The sequence below is a fragment of the Rhinolophus hipposideros genome, assembly GCF_964194185.1.
Source record: "Rhinolophus hipposideros genome assembly, chromosome: 19".
Lineage (NCBI taxonomy): Eukaryota > Metazoa > Chordata > Mammalia > Chiroptera > Rhinolophidae > Rhinolophus > Rhinolophus hipposideros.
The window spans coordinates 883663-905017 of NC_138065.1; the positions used below are offsets into that span (position 1 = coordinate 883663).

The 21355-nt window shown below is 50.4% G+C and overlaps 1 protein-coding gene across 4 annotated transcripts in view; it reads left to right on the plus strand.

Annotated features, from left to right (window-relative positions):
• The first annotated feature begins 4062 nt into the window (after nucleotides 1–4062).
• Nucleotides 4063–21355, plus strand: part of ARHGEF11 (Rho guanine nucleotide exchange factor 11) — a 76038-nt gene continuing 58745 nt past the window's right edge. For 3 of the 4 annotated variants that reach the window (XM_081024902.1, XM_081024905.1, XM_081024903.1), the window contains exon 1: nucleotides 4063–5479. In XM_081024902.1, the coding sequence (XP_080881028.1) occupies nucleotides 5448–5479 (32 nt within the window). In that variant the 5' untranslated portion in view covers nucleotides 4063–5447. The remainder of the gene's footprint in view (nucleotides 5480–21355) is intronic. The other variant, XM_081024904.1, reaches the window with a different exon arrangement.

Sequence of the window (21355 nt, forward strand, 5' to 3'; positions counted from 1 at the left end):
GGTGGAGATTAGATGACAGGAGTAAAGATTTGTCAGTGACTTTGTGGTAATTGAGCAGATTTTTCATGAGAGGACTAATAAACTAAGAACTTTTATGTGTAAAAAAAAAATTTATACATTGATACTCAGACTGGTTGGAAAAAAAATGATAAATGCCAGTAATGAAAGAGTAGACATCACTCTAGGCTTTATACATATTAAAAATAAGGGAATATTATAAATAATTTTATGCCCACATACTCAACAACTTAGATAAAATGGACAAATTATTTACAAAACTGGATCCGTCAAAACTCACTCAAGAAAAAAAATAATCCAGGTAGCCTTATACCTATGAAAAAGATTTAAAGTTAAAACTTTCCCACAAAGAAAATTCCTCTAAATGGCTTCATTGGGGGGGGGGTATTCGATAAAACACTTAAAGAAGAAATAATGCCAATTCCACACAAACTTTTCCAGAAAATTGAAGAGGAGGGAATTCTTCCCAGCTCATTCTATGAAGTCAGCATTACTCAAAACCAGACAAGGACATTAAAAGAAAAGAAATTGACAGACTGATGAACATAGATGTAACAATTCTTAACAAAATTTTAGCAAATCCAATCAATATATTAAAAGATTAATATATCACAACCAGGTGGTGTTTATCCCAGAAATTCAAGACTGGTTCATTGAAAATCCACAGTATCAACAGACTAAAGAAGAAAAACCATGTGATCATCTCAATCAATCCAGAAAAAGAATTTGATAAAATACAAACATCTAACAATAAAAGACAACCACCCTCAGCACGCCAGGAATAGAACTACCACAATATGATAGAAGACCATCTATGAAAAAACCATGAATAATATAATATTTAACGGTGGAAAAACAAATGCTTTCCTCCTAAGATCAGAAACAAGACAGGGATGTTTGCTCTTACAGGTTCTATAAACATTACCCTGCAGGTTCTAGCTAGCACAATAAGACAAGAAAAAGAAATACACATGGGAAAGGAAGGCGTAAAATTGTCTTTATTCTCAGACATGATCATCTGTATAAAAAGTCTGATGGAATCTACAAAATAAGTGGGTTTAGCAAAATTGCAGGATTCAGGATCAACATACGAAAATAACCATATTTGTCTTAGCAGTAAGCAACTAGAAATTGAAATTTTAAAAATAGCCTTCAGCAATGAGTTGATATACTCTGTACCCGACAACATAGATGAATCTGAGTAAAAGTCATACCAAAAAGAATACATACTCTATTATTTCATTTATATAAAATTCTAAAAAATGCAAACTATGGTAACAAAAAGCAGATCGGCAATCACCCAAGGACTACAATGGAGGGAGGGGATCCAGTGGGAGGAAAGAATTAGAAAGGAGCAAAAGTAAGTTTTGAAGTAATAAATATATTCGTTATCTTGATTGTGGTGATTGTTTCATGTGTGTATGTCAACATTTATCAAGTTGTACATTTCACATATGTGTAATTTATTGTATGTCAATTTTCTTATTTTAAAGGACATTTTTCACTTTTCTTTCAATTTTTAAAGCAGGCTTTGGGCAAGTTTTTTTTAGTCTGTTTTTTTGTTTTTAATCTTCCCTTTGGCATCTCACCTTTTTTGTATCTCACATTTGATCCTAGGAACTTTTACTTATTCAAGGGGGAAAAAAATAACACACATACACATCCAACTTCCCAAAATATTAGCCTTCAATCTAAAACTGGTTTTCTTTCACACATTTTCCTTTACAATTTATCTTGGCACCTTCCCTGTTATTCAGTTTGTCTCAGCTACAGGGGTGTTGATGGGAGAAAGTTGGTTTCTAGGGTAACCACAGACAGGAAGGTATCAGCTTGGGAGGCTGGAGTGCATACCTGGGAGGTGATGGCCATGAAGCAAACCACCCCTCAGTGGGAGTGAAGGTGAGAAGCCCCTCTTCCACTAAATGCCTTGAGATCCTCAAAAGTGATGAGGGGCCAAATTTCTGAGGGCGATATTTCCAGGGATACTGAGAAAGGAGACAAAGAACTGAGAGCACTAGGTAAGACTTGCAGGTCACTGCAAGGTGGGAGAAAGAACTCTCTGGAGGGCTGAGGAGTAACCAACTTCTACTCCCAGCCCCACCCTCCTGTTTCTCCTCAGTAAGCCCTGTCTGCTATCTTCCCCCAATGGTTGGCCTGTAACATAGGTCCTGTTACAAAGACGCAGTACGGTTGACAGTTAAGTAGACTCTGGGCCCAGACTGCCTGGGTTCCCAGCTCTGTGACGGTAAGCAATTTATTTTACCTCTCTGGGCCTGTTTCCCATCGGAAAATGGGGATGATGATAGTTACTCAAAAGGTTGTGGAGACGATCTAAGTCAATACTTGCATTTTGTTTACTATTACTTTGGTGCAAAAGTAATTGCAGTTTAAAAGGTTAAAAATAATTGCTAACACCGCATTTCCTTTTGCACCAACCTAATCGTTAAATTTCAATTAAAAGCCTTAACACGGTGGTGAATGGGATTGGAAAGGACCATAATTTAATAAATGCAATCAAGGACACACTTCTTCCTTTAGATCTACCTCTGACAAGTTATCTTTTCCAGTTATGACAGCCATTAATTTCCACGACACAGTACGATGTTTCACACATACTTCATCTTTCTTTCCATCTTTTAATATTTCTACTCTTGGGCATGTTTTATAAGGTATGTAATAAAATACATGTAAATAACTGTTTAAAAATACATTACATAGGTTAAGAAAGCATGATAAAGAAAGGCGACTAGCAGTGGGCCTTGGCCACAGAGGAAGTGTCGCATTTGGGAGCACGATTGTGCAGGTGGTGTGGGAAGGGACTTAACAAGGTGCGGGGCAGTTGGGACTTCCTGTGTCTTGGGGAGTCCCGGCCGCGGTGCGGTGGAGACGCAAGGAAGGCAGCGGGGCTTCCTTTTCAGGGCTGACCTGCAGCTGGGATAGTTCAGGGGCCGCCCCCGATCATCCCAAGCCCCGCCCCGGCCCCGCCCCCCGCCCCGCCCCACGTGATGCTCATTAGTCCGCTGGGCCTCGTGCTGTCTGCAAACCCACTTCCAACACTGCCGGGGCCCCTCGGCGCCCTCCTCCGGCGTGTGCGTGGGGTAAACGCACACGCGCTCACACTCCGTCCCTCCAAGGACAACACGGCGCCGTGGGCCGAGCGCGGGCCGCCGCGCCGCTGCCCGCGGGGCATTTTCCAGAAGCACCTCCCCGTCCTAGCGGCAGTGCCTTTCTGCGTTCTTTTTAACCAGAACGCTGGGGACCTTCTGACCAATGTCACGTTACTCGGGAAGATTTGGAAACGGCGAGCCCACGAGCGGGGGTTATGAAAGCAGAACTGCCCTCGAAAGGCCTCTGCCGTGGAGTGCCAACGCTCACAGCCCGGGGTTAAGATGTCGGCACCACCCGGCGACGGCCGTCTCCGCGGAGTCGGTGGCTTAGACGTGGGGGGCCCAGAGACGGGGGGCGGGCGGTCGAAGGGCTCCTGACACCCGGGAGGGGCCGCGACAGGTTTCTGGGAAGCCGGCGAGCAGAGAGGCGGCGGCAGCGTGAGCGGCGGCGTGGGACGCGCACGGGGGACACCTGGCCCGAGGGGGAGGGGGTGCTCACAGGTCGGGTCCCGAGCGCAGGGCGGTTAAGGGGGCGGGGCCGGGGCGGGGCCGGGGGCGGGGCGGGCGGTGGGGGCGGGGCCGCGCCGGGGAAGCCGCGGATCCCGCTCGGCACCGGGCCGGCTAGGCCGCCGCCTGAGGGAAGGGCCGCCCCGCCGTCCCCACCGCTCGGTCCCCGCGGCCTGAGGGAGACCCCGCCCGCCGCTCGGTCCCCGCCGCTCGGTCCCCGCGCCCGAGGGAGACGCCGCCCCGCCCCGCCGCCGGCCTAAGGGAACGTCCGTCCCCGCCGCTCCGTCCCCGCGCCCGAGGGAGACGCCGCCCCGCCCCGCCGTCCCCGGCCCCGCCCCGCCGGCCCCGCCCCGCCCCGCCGGCCCCGCCCCGCCCCGCCGGCCCCGCCCCGCCCCGCCGTCCCCGCCGCCGCGGCGCGAGGAGGAGGAGCCTGCGGCCCCGCCCCCGCGGAGCCAGGGCCGGAGGCGGCTCGCGGGACGCGGAGGGCGCGGAGGGGCGGCCGGCCGGGCCTGCGCCCGAGCGAGCGGCGAGCGAGGGGAGAGGCCCGGAAGGAGCCCGCGCCGGAGCCCCGCGGCCGCCCAGGCCGGAGCGCGCGGTCGGGCCGAGGCGAGCGGGGCTGGAGCCGAGGGCGGCGGCGCGCGCGCGGGGAGGCAGGGCGGACTGGCCCGGAGCGGGTGCGGAGCGGAGTCCCCGGCCGAGCGAACGCGCAGGACTCGGCCGGCTGCGGGGCGAGGAGCGGCCGCCAGGCCGGGCGGCGGGGCGGCCCGCGCGCCGGGAGCCCGTTTCATGGGGGCGGAGGCGAGGCCGGCCCCGGAGCCCGGATGAGGACGAGCGGAGCGGAGCCCGCTCAGCAAACGGCCCCGCGAAGCAGGCCGGCCCCGGGCCGGGCCTGAGCCCCGGCGGGAAGGCGCAGAGCGCGGCGCGCGTCCGGGACGGGGACGGGGACGGGGACGGGGACGGGGCGAGCTTGCCGGAGGGGCTCTGCTTTGTGGTGCTCGCTACCGTTTTCAAGGTAGAAAGCTTTCATTTCGGGTGTCCTCTGATTTTTATTTTTATTTTTTATTTTTTTGGGTGCGATCGGCTCGTTTAAGAATCTCAAAACCTTTCATGTAAAAGCTTTTTTGTTTTTTAAAGGAAATTCATAATTTTGGTTCCCAGGGTCGCACTGGACTTGGAAGGAATGCTGTTGTGTACATACTATTGTATGGTTTAATTTATTTTTTTTTTTTTTACTGTGCAAATCAGCTGGAAGATTTTTTTTTTTTCAGGTGCCAATTCGGATTTATTCATCCTTTTTTGTTGTTGTTGTTCCCTCATATATATCTGTTGTCGTTTTAAGCATTGGAGACCAGAGAATTTCCCCCTTTGGAGCTTAAGGCTCTCTTGCCAACAGAAGGACAGCTGGGAAAACTGGATTAAAAGGATGGTTTTTATCTGTATTTTGCAGTAAGACTGATATTTTGAAGGCACATTCTTTCTGTGATTCATTTTTTTAGCCCATAGCGCTAACCTTGAAGAGATTTGTGGTTGGGTTTTGGTTTCTAAGGTCATCGTTTTTCCTTTTTTTCTTTCGTTTTTCTTTTTCTTTTTAAGAGGGGGGAGGGGAAAGGGGGGCTAAGAAAGGAGACCATGTTAACTGGTAGAAGTGGAATGGAGCTTCAGTTACCAGGAGCCTGAGAGCTGGAGGAAAGAGGATTCATTCAGTCTTCAAGTTGGGAAGCCCTCCTCTCACCTTTCTTAAAAATTGCAAGGATTCGATCCTGATCAAGACGTCAAAACTACAGGACTCTGAAACCGTGGAGACACCGAGAAACCATGAGTGTAAGGTTACCGCAGAGTATAGACAGGTAGGTTTGCTAATAATGGGTTTTTCAATACTTACTTGAGGAAGGACTGGGAGGGAGAGTGTTTGTTGTATTTTGATCAAAGGTTGCAAAAGGAGGGTCTGGGTGGGCGGTGGGAGTTGGGGAGGTAGGAGCTTGCATTGGTCTTAGGGGACTGTCTGGCATGTGTGTTCATCTTCCCTGTGTGTGTCCATGTTCAAAACGTCTTCTGAGTCAGTGGTGTTTTTTCTTCAATAGAAGCAATAGACAGTGAAGCGAGGAGGGGGGAGGAAGTGCCTGCAGCCAGCCTTGACTTTTGCCAGGCTGGAGGCTAAATTTGAGTCCCTAACTTGCCAGCCTAGTGGGTGGGAGATGGGCACAAGTCTGAATGTGCAAGGGTGGGTTGGGATTGGCTGTAGGTGTTGGAGCTGCTGGGGGAAGGGCCCTGGCAGGGGCGTGGGCCTCCACCGGGCTGGTTGTTGTGGAATGGTGGGGTTTGGTGGTGGAGTGGATCCAGTGTCTGAAATGAGGACGATGGCCGTGGCCTGAATGATGGGACAGAAATACCCTTTGCACCCCTAAAGGGCTGGATTTTTACCAGTGGCTAATAATGGCCCCAAAATGCATAGGTCACTTTAGAATTGTTTCCTCTCCAAGGTTAAATTTTAACTTGAGACCTGCCAACCGGCTAATGCTGTAGGTTTAACCTTCCAAGGCGTTTCTAATAAGCTTGACTGCAAAATGGACTTTCCCTCTGCCTTGAGCCGGAAGGAGTTGTTTGGGGCTCTTTGGCCTGATGGGGCAGATGCACTGGCCCTTAGAGCCCCCCCTCCCACCCCAGAGTCTCTCCAGACTCGTCACTGGTAACACAGTGGTTCACAACTTTGGTAAGGTGTCTGCTTTTCCCTCCCTCCCCTCCCTGTCCCCCCACTTTCTCCTTAAGAATCGGGAGGGGGTCGTTTGGTGAGTACTACACAAACATGCTGGCGGGACAGAGGACTGAACAAGCAAATGAAAGGACTGAACCTGGAAATATATTATTGGCGAGATAAGGAAGACTGTTTGCAAAGGAATAGTTGCTTTCTTCGTGTCCTCTTAACCTTTGCTAATCCATGCTAAGAATAATTTCTTTTTGGCTCTGGAATGTGGCCTAAGGTGCATATAATTTCTCTCTCCCAAACAGTGACCTCTGTATGGCCTCAGAGCCCTGCTTAGATGGGTCCCGCAGTCCCCACACAGGGACCTGTCTTGGCAGTGGAGAGGGGAAGGCAAACAGCCACAGAGAACAGAAAGTGCGCCTGGCTGGTTCGAACCTCCATCCTTCTGCTTCTTGTTGGCTTCTCTGTAGTTTGACTCTTGTAAAGGGAGAGCTGAGGAGTGACAAGGCCCAGGCTGAAGACGGTTACGTGGCTGCCCTCCCTGTCATCCTCTTGGAATTGGGGAATTAGTGCACTTGCCTTTTTGAGATTTGGATGGTGGACTATTTCTCTGAATTCAGGGATGTGAGAAGATAGAAACCTGGGTGTTAGGGGGTGCAAACGGGGCAGTGAGGGTTCCTTCGCTGATGGGACGTGTTCCTCTAGGAGTTTGGATAGCCCCACTGCTCTCAGGATTTGTATAGCATGGTACATTTCTCTAAGTGCTTTCATAGGAACATATCTCATTCGAGCCTCGCAGTATTTCCGCGAGGCAGACAAAGCAGAGGTTATTCTTCCCATTTTACAGAAGGGGTATTGAGGCTCAAAGAGGATACCTGGCTTGCCTGGTGTCAGACTTGCAGGTCTTCTGAATCTGAACCCGTGGCTCTTTGTGGCCCCACCTGTCTAAACAGGTGTGTATGCTGGTCCCGTGGCGTGTGGAGGCACTGCTTCATTCTCTTTCTGGCAGTAGGTAAGATGATCTTCAGCAGTCCCTTGCACTTTTTCACAGTCTTGGGGTGTGCACCCGTGATTCTCCTGTGGGATAATGCAGCTTTGCAGAGTGAGAGCGTCCCTCACCTCTCCCCGTACCCCATCCCTTCCCCATTAGAGGATCGGTTCTAGGCACGGCCCGCTTCACGTTCTGTGCTCCATCTTCTCCGTCAGCTGTGGGCTCCTTCTGTTGGACCTTCTGACATCTCAGGTTCAAAGTCCTATGGATTTGAAGTAATTCACAGTCTAGGCCACACTGGAGGGGCTGAGAGGAAGGAAACGCCCAGCTTGTGGAGTCAGGATTCTCCTTTCATTTATCCATTTGCTGTGTAGAAAGGCTGGTGTAAGGTGCTGTGAGAGTTTTAGAAAGTTAAAGTATGTAGTTCTTACAGCAAGTGTCAGTCTAACTGGGGAACTAGGGCAGGTGCCGGGGTCCTGTGGCCCACGTGCCAGCAGCGCTGCCTGTAAGCTGTAGGCGGGCGGGACGGTCTGCTCAGCCCTGCTCAGCTCTGTCCGGGCCCAGCGCCTTGGCGTTCTGTACACAGTGGACAAAAGAGGGTCGGAATGAATGAGCATGTGAGCAAGAAGAAATCCTCCCGTTTGGGATTTTTCAATGTCCGTGTGCTAATTTCAAGCGTAGCTAAAGTAAGGTCAATTGAGAGGCTCTAGGTGATGTGGACTTTCCAGAAGGTCGGCGGCATGTTGGAACGAAACAGTATCTGTGGGGAGAGTGGCTCAAAGTGAAGAAGGCTTTGGAATATTTATCTGGCCCTCAGTGATTCCTGGGTCCAAAGAAACACAAGGTATTTGCGACTCATCTTTATCTTTCAGTGTTAATCAGTTATGAAAAATGGGCTAAGAATCGCTGTTCGTCTTCCTTTCAGGTTTTGTCCATGGACAGACACCTAGTTGCGCATTAATGTCTGTTCTCCTCAAAGTTTCTAAAAATACGACGTTCGATATTGCCAGCAGAGATAATGATACTGAGTTATTTTTGTGGAATGGTAATGAGTTTTGCTAAGTCTTCTATGGCCCTTTGCCTAGTTCTCTACGGCAGATGTTTTGAGATGGCCAGGTGGGTTAGAATTTGCATCTATAAAACAGCTTTTCTCTATGCAGATAAGAAGTACTAGATTTCAGCCCAGAGTTCTTGGTCTGAGCACTGGCATTCCGCTTCACTCTGTGACCTTGGGCAAGTCACATGCGCCTCTGGTTTCCTCATGTGTAAAGCAATAGCTCATTTATGTGAAATGCTTTCCAGTCACAAACATTTTCACAAACGTAGAGTGTCATTTGAGGATTATAACATTTATTGCGTCTCTGTCACGGGGCTGTTGAAAGGAGCAAATCAAATGAGATAACATATTTCAAATTGCTTTCTAAACTGTAAAACGGTATATAAATTTTAGGTGGTAAATTTGGCTTTGATTTGGCTTTATGCGCCACTTTCTGAACTAGCCCAAAACAAACTAAGAGATCTTTCCGTTGTTTCGAGGAATTGAACCAGAGTGAACAGGCTTTTTGTAGCAGACGTGCATGGGGCTAGGAAGAAGGAACACTTTCCGGTGGTCAGGGTATGACAGTACCGGAAGAGGAGAGGGGAGGAGGGGCAGGGAGAGTGGTGGCTGGGAGAGGCTTCAGCTACCTCAGCTCCCTTAGATGGGGATGGGAAGGATTTGTTTTGTGATCTCTGGCCGATCCTTGTTTTAGAAGCTTGACTTTTCCTAATTCAAAATAACCCATACCCAGCGACTGTTCCTTACCAGGGGTCTGAGAGCGAGTGTAACCTTTCCCCAGTCTGTAGTCTTTCTGTCTGGAAGAGGCAAAAACACACATCAGCTGTGTGGAGGAGGGAGGGCAGTGGGGCGTAGGCCTGTCCTAGGCTGGAGCCTTCAGGCTGGGAGCTGAGGCCGAGGAGACGACTTGTGGGGCTGGGCGGTCCCCGGAATGCTACCCACCTGGGCCTCAGGTTCTCATTGAGCTCTGGAGCAGGAACTCTCCAGACATGCAGCCGAGTTTCTCCCTGGTTCAGAAGGTTGGCCTCCACTGCCCCGTCTGGGGGTGAGGAGAGCTGGCAGGGGACTTGCAGATGGAGCATTCGGGGGTTAGTCACCATTCTGAGCAGGTGCGGGCTAAGCTTCATTTCAGCTACTCAGAATCACTTCTGAAAGAACACCCTTTGATTAACTAATTTATTTAGGGTTTTTCAATGGTCAAAGTACTGTCAGACAGCCCGCATCTTCCCATTTAGAATAGAGAGAAAAAATGCAGAAAGTTAAATGACAATAAGAGTTCATCAGAAATCAAAAAGACTCTAAAGAGCACACAGCTAGTTCCCAAATTAGTATAAAGACATAGGGGTTCTGGAAGCTTCTTGCCTCCCTGGAATAGAGTTGGAAAGCTTTGGGGTAGTGCCCGGAATGCTTGACAGGGCTGGCATTCTGATGTGAGTGGAGGGCGTTCTTAACTGTACAGTCCGTAAAACACAGCAGGAATTCCTCTGTAGTGACTGAATCTACTTCACATCTTCAGAGTGGCGTTGCCTTCAGAAATCCACTGTATTGGTTTGTCAGTTTAAAAATGTAATTCCAAGATTTACCAAGGGGTTTGGAAGCCCCTTTTCCCCCTGGACTGAGCGTTCTTCCTTCTCAGTCACCGTTTTGGGAGAGCCCCGGCACGACCTGCTGGTGGCCTCCGGGGCCACTTCTCTGCCCCCTGGGGGTAAGCAGGACTGAAGAAGCTGCAGATTCTGGTCTCGAAAGGAAAAAGCATCATGCTTTATTAAGTCACCTTAGACCTCCTGTGAAGGGAGGTTTGGGGTTCTGACGAGAGAACCCCGGCCTCTGAGTTACTAGATGAGGGAGCTAGGCCAGCTGACCCTAGGGCTCTGCTCCCCCAGCTGTTATGTTACGTTCTCGGAGCCTCTGGAAACAAGGCCTTGTGTCCTTTCTTTCAGCGAGCCAGGACTTTGTTTTTCAGCAGCCCTTATCTGGCCTTCCTGAAAAACGAGTGAAAATGAAAGTTTGGAAGTACCAGGGAACAGAGCTGTCAAATGAACTGGAAGAGGAAAGCCGGAGGACGAGGGGAGAAGGGCTGGGCAGTGTAGTCCCGGTAGGACTGGAATAGGGTTTGCAAGGTGCTTGTTTTCAGGGGCTAGAAGCACACCCAGATTTGTGCTCCTAAAACACTGGGCAGATCTGGGGCATAAATCACAGAAGTTGGAAGGGGTCGCCTTGCCCTTTCTCTTGACTACTTAGGACAGTCGTCTTGTGGACGGTGGTTCCGTGAGTCCAGCAGTTGTAAATTCTTACAACAACCTTCTTTTGCTGCAGTTTGAGTCCATTTTATTGTCTTTTCATTCCGATTTCAGTCTGGGCCTAAAGTCACTGGTATCCCTCTCTCATCTTCATTGACTTCTTCCAGATTTTTCTCCTCATTCTAACGAACAGCAAACTAAGACATTCATGTTTTAGTGAGAAAGGGGTTTTGAAAAATTAGAGTGAAGTGATTTCAGAGTCTTGATTTCCAGCACATTGTCCTCCAGTATTTGAAGCTACTACAGACTGGTGTGATGGAATCTGTAGTCCCCAGTCATGGCCTGGCATCCGAGGGATGGCCCTGACCTGTGCCACTTGAAATCGGTTGGTTGGACAGTAGGTATTTGTCAGGTGGCTCCGTGCTCAGCTCAGTTCTTCTGGTGGGTAATGTGTTAGAGGGTGGAGCGTACGCTCTTGTTGGGAAATGTTATTAACAAAAGAACAAAAACGTAGTGCATAAGTGCTGCATCTTGATGTGCACCAAAAAGAGGAGAAAGTCGGTGCTAAAGAGAATAGCTGGGCGGTGGGGGGTGGGGGGCAGTTAGAAATTACACGGGTGGAAGAAAGGGAGGAGGCCATTTCAAAGTGGGGGGCACCATAAGCTAAGGTTCCGAGGCAGAACAGCACGGGGTGGTCTCAGGATGTAAGATTGTGAGTCTTTGTAAAGCAGAGAGAAATTCCGTTGTCTAGCCCGGGGGTAAAGGTATTCCGACTGGATGTGGTAGGAAAAGGGGAGTCAGTGGAGGTTATGTGACAGGTGGTGACAAAAATCCTGCCCAGAGAGAGAATTCTGATGTGAATGTGTAGATGCCAAGAGAAGCGGGGCCGGAGGCCGGCGAGGAGTTTTTGCAGCGATCTTGGCCAAAGATGATGTGGAAAAAAGATGGGTGGGATCTGAAAGGCAGTTTGGAAGGAGAGTCAGCAAGGGGTGTCCAGGCCAGTCAGACATTATTCCCGAGGTTTTGAGACTCGCTGACGAGAAGGGCTGCGCTGTTACACAGAGAAGGGACCGTCGTTCAGAAGGCATTTTCCTCCCGATGGTACCCAGCAGGTCACTGAATACAGCGCGTCAAATGGCAGTCATCTTGCCAAGACCCTGAGCTTGGCCCATTTCTACCAGACAGTTTGAGAGCCTTTTCCAGGGAGGGAGACGGGGGGTGAGTTCTGGGAGCCCCCTGAGGAATTCGGGTCCCAGTGGGGGGCAGCACAGATGTGGTGGACCCTGGGTAAGGACTCGTTCTCGCAGAGCAGACCCAGCTCCAGGGTTGAAGGGACATCGACGCAGAGGCCACCCTCGTAGCACATTTCGAGGACAGGACATTGAGGGAGACCGCTGTGTGAGCCCCAGCTCAGCCCCCAGCTAGCTGTGTGACCAGGGTGACTGCATGAACGCGGTCGTGAACTCTGGAACCAAACATCTGGTGAGTGTTGGTAAGGCCCTGGCTTTGCCAGGACCCGAGAGGGGCCTGAACGCTCAGTGCTCGCCCTCCCAGAAGGCCTGTGTTTGGGTGCCCAGGCCTGTGCGGATTCTAAACCCAGCACTGACGGGCTTGGCTGTGGGGCGCACTGAACCAGCACAAAAGCGCAGTTAAGAGTCGGTGCATGAGGCCACCTCAGGCACTCCTTTGCTAGGAACCCAGCTTCTTTCCTTCCCAGCCCAACCTCCCCAGCCCGGGGGGCCAGGTCCTGGCTTCTTCCGGGACTTCAGCCCACATCCCACTGATTGCAGTTCTTATGGCTGCACCTGCCAGCCTGCTCCAGGTAGACGAGCCTGCTTCCTGGGTCCGCGTCACTCTCCACACCTTTCCGGGAGTGTTCTTTCTCCCTCAGTCTTGCTTCCTTCAAGGAAGCCTTTTCTGGTTAATACCGTCAAACTCGATGCACTCTATTATTCAGCATTGCTGTGGCCCCTGCTTATAGCAGTTCAGCTCTTATTTATGTGTATAAAATAATTTATGTAAAAGTTCTAGCAGGATGTCTAGCACGACTTGATCCATAAATAAATGTTGGTGCTCTTCTCTCCTTTGCGTGTTTTATGTTGGAAGTTATGTCTCGCCTTGTTCCTCAGGGTCCAAAGCGATGCCTCTTCATTTTTCCGGGCTGTCTTCTAGTGCCCTGTCCAGTTCTCTTTACATCGGGAATATTCCTACGTGCTGTTTCCTGACTTGAATTGCAGCTCATTCTTGACATTCCTGATTCCCTCCGTGCCTAGCCAAGGGATTGCAAGAAAGCAGCTCTAAACATGCTGTTAGGAACGCAGAGGAGACTTCCCTGTTCTTCCTGGAGCAGCCTTGTTGGGGTTGCTCCCCTTGGGCTTCTCAGAGGGGGGTTCCCCAGCCGCTGCCAGGTCTCCGGCCACTTTTTCCCCCCGCAGGGCCTAAGAGGATGCCCCCCCCCCCCCCGGGGCTGCTGCCTGCCCCAGGCTGGCCCCATTCATGCACAGGGCTCGGCCTCAGGAGCTTCCCGCCAGGAGACTGGCTGCGGGTGAGGCTGCAGTTGTCTGGGCCAGCATAGCTTGGGAGTGGGGCCCGCAGACCCTCTTCCCCTCCGCCCTGGGGGAAGGCAGAGCCCCAGGAACAGGGTGCGAGGGTCAGGAAGAGTCGTGCTGCCCGTCACATAAGGGGGCCGGTCCGTTTAGGAAGTCCTCACTGGCCTGGTGCCCCTCGGGGCAGTGGATTCTCCGGGAGGCAGTCACATCCCTGCCCGAGGACCCCCCGCAGTTTCATAGGGAGGCAGTCGGCGGAAGCTGTACGAGCACCCTGCCTCTCTTCTGTGAACTCAGTTGCAGTACGTGGGAGGGATAGTGAAGAAGGTTCCCGGAGGAGGGGACCTTGCAGTTGAGGCCTACAAATGAGAGCCAGGCTTGAGCAAGGGAAAGTCCAGGCTGTGGGGACAGCACGTTCAGAAGACGGAAGGCGAGAATGGGTGCTTGAACATCTCTGCTCTGTGCTGAGGTCGCAGAACAAGGAATCGGTGAGCCTGGAGAGCAGGCAGGAGCTGGCGCCGAGCAGCCATGTTGTCCTGCTCGGGTTTGGACTTCACCCTGAGGGCCGTGGAGGGCCACTGCAAGACTAAGTAGGCGTGACGTGATCAGATATGCTTGTAAGAAAACGACGGTCCCGGCTGCAGTGTGGATGGTCAGCGTGAAAGAATGGAAGACTAGAGAGGGAAGACGGTTAGGAGACCCTGTGGCCATCTGGGCAGGAGGTGACGGTGGTCTCCACTAGGGAAGTGACTTGTACCTGGTCACAAATCCAGGATTTGAATATCTCATGCCAGTCTCTTCTGACCTGCAAAGTTTCCTTTGATAAATCAGCTGACAGCCTTATGGGAGCTCCCATGTAGGGAACTAACTGCTTTTCGCTTGCTACTTTAAGATTCTCTCTGTGTCTTTAACCTTTGGCATTTTGATTATGATGTGTCTAGGTGTGGGCCTGTTTGGGTTCATCTTGTTTGGGACTCTCTGCACTTCCTGCGCTTGTGTGTCTGTTTCCTTCACCAAGTGAGGGAAGTTTTCTGTCATTATTTCTTCAATAGGTTTTCAATCCCTTGCTGTCTCTCTTCTCCTTCTGGCATCCCTATGATGTGAATGTTGGTACGCTTGATGTTGTCCCAGAGGCCCCTAAACTATCCTCGTAGTCTTAAATTCTTTTTTCTTTTTGCTCTTCCGATTGGGTGCTTTCTGCTGTCTTGTCTTCCAAATCACTGATTCGCTCCTCTGCTTCATCTAATCTACTCCTCAGTCCCTCTCATGGATTCTTCATTTCAGATACATTCTTCATTTCGAACTGGTTTAGTTTTATGTTTTCTGTCTACTTTGTCTGTGTCCTAGCTCTTTGTTGAAGTTCTCCCTGAGATCACTGAGTATCCTCGTAACCAGTGTTTGAACTCTGCATCTGCTCGATTACTTGTCTCTGTTTTGTTTAGTTCTTTTTCTGGAGTTTCGTCCTGTTCTTTCATTTGGGACGTGTTCCTTTGTCTGCTCATTTTGGCTGCCTCCGTGTTTGTTTCTATGTATTAGTCAGATCTGCTACATCTCCCAGTCTTGGCAGGTGGCCTTATGTAGCAGGTGTCCTGTGGGACCCACTGGTGCAGTCTCCCTGGTCACCTGAGCGGGGTGCTCCAGGTGTGTCCCTTGTGAAGGTTGTGTGTGCCCTCGTGTTGTAGTTGAGCCTTGATTGCTATTGGCACGTTAGTAGGTGGGATTGCCCCTCAGGCTGACTGTTGAGGACTGGCTGTGACTACAGTGGAGGAGCTGTTGTGCAGAGGCTGACACCATGGAGCGGGATTCAATTTAGTGGGGCTCTGGTGCCTGCCGAGTCCACCCTTTGGGTGTGTCATTTATGGCACTAGTTGGGTGGTGCTCTGGTGTGGTCTGAAGCTGGCCACAAGTGTGTTCATTCTGGGGCCTCTTGGGAGGGGCTCTGGTGCAGCCCACGGTCTGCCTCTGCCTGTGTCTGGCCCGTGGCTACCTGGTAGGCGCTACAAAGTGATCTGCGATTGGTAGCTGCCTGTGCTGGGATTAGAGGCTCCTGGGGAAGGTTATGCTGAGAACCAAAGCTGGCTGCCCTAGTGCTGGGCTTGGGGTCGCTTAGAAAGAGGGCCAGATGCTGCTTGTTTGGGGTTTGTGGACCTTTGAGAAAAGGTCTAGGAAAATCTGCCGTGTGACACTAGGCCAACTGCTTGTATGGGTTAGCATCTGAAATAAATTCGGGCTGGGCGCATGAATTGGGTGGGGCCGGGTCTCAGAGAATCACAAGGATAGGGTGACAGTGGTGTTAGCTGGTTAACGGAGACTCAGCCCTGGTGCCCGCCTTTGCCTCCGCTGGTTGGGGGAGGGCTCAACAAAGTAACAATGGCGCCTGCACTTTATCCAGGAGAGAGCTGCCCCTCCAGTCCTCACCCTGAGGCCAGACAGTTCATCTCCCCGTATGTCTCTGGTGCTTTTTGAGCTGCTGTGCCTTCTCTGGAGCTCTGGGCGAGTATTTGTGGGCAAGTGAGTCTGTGCTCGGGCCCTTTAAGAGGATGCCCGGGTCTACAGCAGCCCTGTCTCACCCGGACTGAGTCCCTGCTGATTCTCACAGCCAGATGTGGGGACTCCTCTTCCTGGCACTGGTGCTCTGGGTGGGGAGCACGGAGTGGGGCTGGGACCCCTCCCTCCTCTGGGGGGACCTCCACAGCCAAGATAATTCTCCCAATACTCCTCCTCCTCCTCCTTCTTCTTATAATTCTATTTTTTTATATATCCTTCCCCAATTCTTAACCACACACATGGGTGTGGGACCAGCCTATTTCACATCTCCGCCCCTCCTACTAGTCTCAGTGTGGCTTCTTCTTTATTCCCTTAGTTATAGGAGTTCTGTTCAACTAGTCTTCTGGTGGTTCTCAAGGGTGGTGGTTCTATAATTTAGTTGTAACTGTGATGTGTTTGTGGGAGGAGACGAGCGTCGCATTTGCCTACTCCGCCATCTTGACTGGAAGTCCCCAGTGGTTTTTAGTATATTCACAGAATTCTGTAATCATGCGCCTTCCAGAAGATTCTCATCACCCACAAAGAAACCTTGTACCCATTAGCAGTCACCTAATGCTCCTCCCCTCGGTCAGCCTCTGGTCCACTTTCTGTCTCTATGGATTCACCTCCTCTGGACATTTCACATTAATGGAATTACCCAGTATGTGGCCTTTTGTGTCTGGCTTCTTCCACTTAACGTGATATTGTCTAGGTTTATCCATGTTGTAGCATGTGTCAGTACTACTCCTCACTCCTTCCCAGATGACCGACAGCTCCCAGAACAAGTGTCCCAGACAGTTGCAGAAGTGGCATTCCATTTATGAGAGGTCACCTGGTGTCACGTCTGCCTTCCTCTTTCTGGTTGAGGGAGTCACAAAGGCCCACGTAGGGTCAGGAGGGGAGTAGACGTCTGGGTGGGACGGCCAGCTCTGGGAGCGCATGAGGATGGAAGTAGTGTCACGTAGTGATTTCTGGGAGGTCAGGTGGCCAGGTGCATACATCCTTTCCTGCTGTATCTGTCTCTCCTGTCCTTCAAATACCAGCCCAAACCCACTCAGCCAGCGAGGTCTTCATGGTTAGGTCCGTGGCTCGGCTTTTTCTTCTGCTGTCTCTCACCACGTAGGTCCCTGTTGGTTTTTGTGTGACATCTGTTCATCTTTTCCTATCAATACCCCCTTTAGTGTCAGCTAGCACCCCAAAATAGTTTACTGAAATCTCCAGTGGGGGATTGCCCAGTAGCGTTCATAAGCTAGTTCAAATGTTGACTGGTTCTCTCTCGGTTAAAGGTTGTTGCAATTTTTCTTACTGACTGACCCCTAATCCTGGCCCATCTGGCCCCTTAGGGAAACCCAAGGCCCACACCCTTTGGTTCCCTTACATGGTATTATATCCGGCCATAAACGCATACAGGAGATGAGCCATAATGACAGCGAGCGTTTGTCCAGCACTTGACTGTGATTTGCAAAGTGCTTTAATAGCCATTCCAATACGTACTCATTACAGTTGTTGTTCTCCTTTCGGATGAGAAAGCCGAGGCTCATGGGAGTTGACTTGGAATCACGTTGGCTCTAAATCCTGGGCCCCTCCCCTTGCTTTGGCCGTGGTTTGGCGCTCGTAATCACCCAGAGCCCCACGACACTGATGGCAGCAGTCCCTCCACTCCTGTCCCTGGTCAGGGACGAGAACACGGCTGCAGTCCTCTAGCAGTCCAGCCCCCTTGCTCTGGAACCGTCGTCACTTGTCAGTCCAGGGCTCCGAGCTTTGTTTCTCCCCCGTGGTCTTGCCTCTGCCACTTTGATTATTTACCCCAGAGGTTGTGCTGCTTGTGAGCTTGGGGACCTTGTGAGCTTAGTTACTTTGGAGAAGTGCGCTCCCAGTATGGTGTGTGTGTGTGTGTGTGTGTGTGTGTGTACACGTGCGTGCGTTAATTCCAGGGAGAGGGTCTGAGAAGTAGTGCTTAACAGAATAGGAAGCACAGAAAGAGTAAAAGCATGGGAAGGTAGAAGAATCTCCTAAAATGATCATTGTGAAGTTCCCTTTTCTTCCGTTGAGAAAAGTATAGGCAGATGTGAAACTGATGCCCCGCCGGTGACCTGCCTCCAAGGTGACACTTCTGTCACCAGGGGTGCTTCACCAGAAGCCGGCCTCCTCTCATTTCCTGTCTCGGCGATCAAATACTCGGTGAGTTTTCCCAGGAACCAGGGTGCAGGGCCGGCACAGGCTGACTCCATTTACTGGAATCATGTTGTGGTGCCGAGTGGTCCACAGAGCTTTCCTTCTTCCCAGCACTCCCATCCATTGTACTTTGAGCAGACACATCCGGGAGGCAGCGCCTGGTGGGTGACGGGACACCTCTCCTGTCCATCCCTGGGCCTGGGTCTCCCCAGGACACACTGTTCTGACAGCTCTCCCCAGCTCTGGGAATTGCCCCTTCCGATGCGACTTAGCTCCTCGTCTTCTTCCCCCGAATGGGGTGCCTCCCTCCCTGGTGGTAATTACCAGGGAGCCGACTCATCTGTGTGGCTGCCCAGTCTGTCATCATCAATCTCCGCGAGAACCTTTTATATGAAAGCTGCAAGATTAGAAAATACATTGCCTGCGGCAGAGAGATTACTGACTCAGAGGCGGGGAACCCACAGCTTCAGGAAGGCGTAGAGGGGCCAGCGGGAGGCAAGCATGAGCTAGGCAGCTGGGAGCATGAGTCCTGCTGGAACCTGGGGTGCTTTTCCCTCTCTAGCACATGTTCGCCCCATCTCCTTTTGGCCACCAGCTTCTCCGTCCGCATCTGTTCCTGCCCTGTACTTCATGCCCATCTCTTTTCTGACACAGGTGGTCCCTAATGGAGACAGGTGGGTCCTGGCTTTAGGGAACCTAGAGGTTTGTGGGAAAGGCACGTGCAAAAGACCTGCGGATCCCTCAGCAGGATGCTTTCCTGGAAGGGGGCGTGAGGCTCCGCGGGTCGCACCCGGAGCTCTTACTGTCAGCTTTAGACAGGCGTCCCCACCCTGATTTTACCTTTCGAGTCTTACATAGCAATTCATCAGCTTCAACAAGAAATGTTGGCACTCCAAGTCTGTGTGCCAGCACTGCGCTGCAGACTGTGGGGATTTAATACATACCCTGAGGTAAGTATGCAAAAATGTGAAAGGAATAGCCACTCGAGATGCCAGAAAAGTGACGTGTCTGACACACCTTTTAAAAGAGTTTGTCTGCTATTAAGAATAGACCGGGGGATCAAGAGAAAAGCAGGAAGAACTATTAGTTATTGCCATAATCTAGGCTAGAGGTGATGGGCATAATTCCCAAATTCAAAATCTCTGTTGTTTTTCCTATGACGCAGATACAGGCCTCTTACACTTGGGGTAGGGTAGGTTTCTGTGGGGTTCTGTTCCCTGCCCCATACATCTTATCTTTAGTGCATCTTTATGGGCCGAAGATAAAGGGAATTATTACAAATGTACCTTAAAGTCAAGAGATAAATACATTAAGATGTAACATACACGGCAAGTCAGGCTCCCCCACACCTGCAGACAGACTTTCGGGGGTCAGTGAGTGGCCAGCTTCATGCTGCGTCGTGTAACCGCCAGGACTTCACGGTCCACGGCTGTTTCTTTGTATTGTAGTGATCCGGTGCTCGCAGTGCTTTGCAGTTTTAGAGTTTGCGTGTTTTCATGTACATTCGTTCCTTATAACAGCTTTGTTGAGATATAATTTACCTGCCGTAAAACTCATCCTCAAGGTGTGCAACCATCACCACACTAATTCCAGACATTTTCATCCTCCTGAAAAGAAACCTCGTATCCATTCGCAGGCACCTCGTGTTCCCCCACAGCCTCAGGCACCACTAATCTACTTCCTGTCTCTACGGATTTGCCTATTCTGGACATTTCATATAAGTGGAATCATACAAGGTATGATCAAAAAATGTGAATGTTTAAATTTAAAAAAATTATTACAGTAAAAGACACATTGCCATTAATCCCCCTCAAAATACTCCCCCTCTCTTCGAACACACTTAACCCATCATTCTTACCACTTTCTGAAGCGGTTCTGGAAGTCCTCTCGTGTCTTTAGTTGCGCTGTCATGGCTGCCTTGAAGTCCTGAATCGTTTTGACTTTGGGGAAAAGCCAGAAGTCTCATCGTGCCAGATCTATGCCAGATCTGGTGAATAAGGACGAGGACACGCCGTAATGTTTTTATTTGACAGAAACTGCCATATACCAGAAGCGATGTGTAACACAGAGGGTTGTCGTGATGGAAGATAAAGTAAAGACGCTCAGGAAAGAGGACTTCCAGAACTGCTGCAGAAAGTGGCAGGAACGATGGGATACGTGTGTTTGAAGCAAAGGGGATATTTTGAGGAGGATTAATGGCAATGTGTCTTTTACTGTGATACATTTTTTAAAATATTCACTGTATTTTTTGATCACACCTCATATGTGTGAGCCCGTTTGCAGTTCTCTTGGGTACGTGCCTAGTGGAGAACTGCTGGATCATGTGGTATCTCTGTGTAGCATTTTGAGGAACTGCCAGACCGCTTTCCATCGTGGCTGTACCATTTACAGTCGCGGCTGCAGTTTGTGAGGGTTTCTGACTCCACGTCCTTACCAGCACTCGGTATATTTGCCTTTTGATTACAGCCAGCCTGGTGGGGGTAAGGTGGTGTCTCATCCCTGTACTGATAGGGTGTTGAGCATCTTTTCCTGTACTTGTCCGTCGTTGTGTATCTGCTTTAGAGAAACATCTTCTGTTAAATCAGCCTTGCCTCCTGGGATAATCCGACATTGTCAGGTGTGTAATCCATTTTCCGTCCTCCCCATCTGATTGTATTTACTTGATTATTATGGAGAGTCTGAAAGGAGTACATCTGCATAGTTCTGTTTTCTTTCTATTTAGAACACCGTATCTGGCATGGCGGCTGCTTTGCTTCCAGCCGAGAATCCCCCTGAGCTGAGAGCAGGGTGGTGGGCAGGCCTGTCAGATGCTGGGTGACTGAATGTGGGGCCAGCGGCTGACTCCTAAGCTCCCTGTGTGCTGGGTGCTGTTGGCCCGATTTCTGCACTGTTTCCTTTTGCTTTTTAAAGGGCACTTTCACATGTGTCCTCTCATGTTTTATTCTCATAGACACCTTTGAAGACTTTACATTTCTCCTGCCACATCCATTTGAGGCAGAAACATGCTTTTGACTTTGCAGCCCCAGCATATTTCCTAGACACTGATGTGTGTGTGTCCGTATCATTTCTCTTCAGCCTGGTTGTCCACCCGTGGCTCCTCTGAATAATAGAAGAGCTTCCCGTTTTACAGATAAGGACATTTCTCCAGGCCACCAGAGAGTAAACAATAGTAGTGCTTGTATTTATTTATTTATTTAGGAGAGAATTTGGTATTTTATTAGTTTGTAAAATGGTGTAATTTGGGAAGCACTAATCTGACCAGCACGCTTCATTTGGGACATGAGGAACCCTGATTGCTATCCCGGAGGAAGTAGTTTAAAAATAGTGATACTGGAAGTAGGTCCGTCTTATTGACTGCTCACTGGGCCCCAGGCCTGGAGCGGGTGCGAGACTTCACTGACTCCTGCACACACGTGGGCTGTAGGTCTTGCTTGTGAGTGGCCGGCTGCTCATGGCTCCTGGCAAACGTATTTCCTCCTTACCCAGC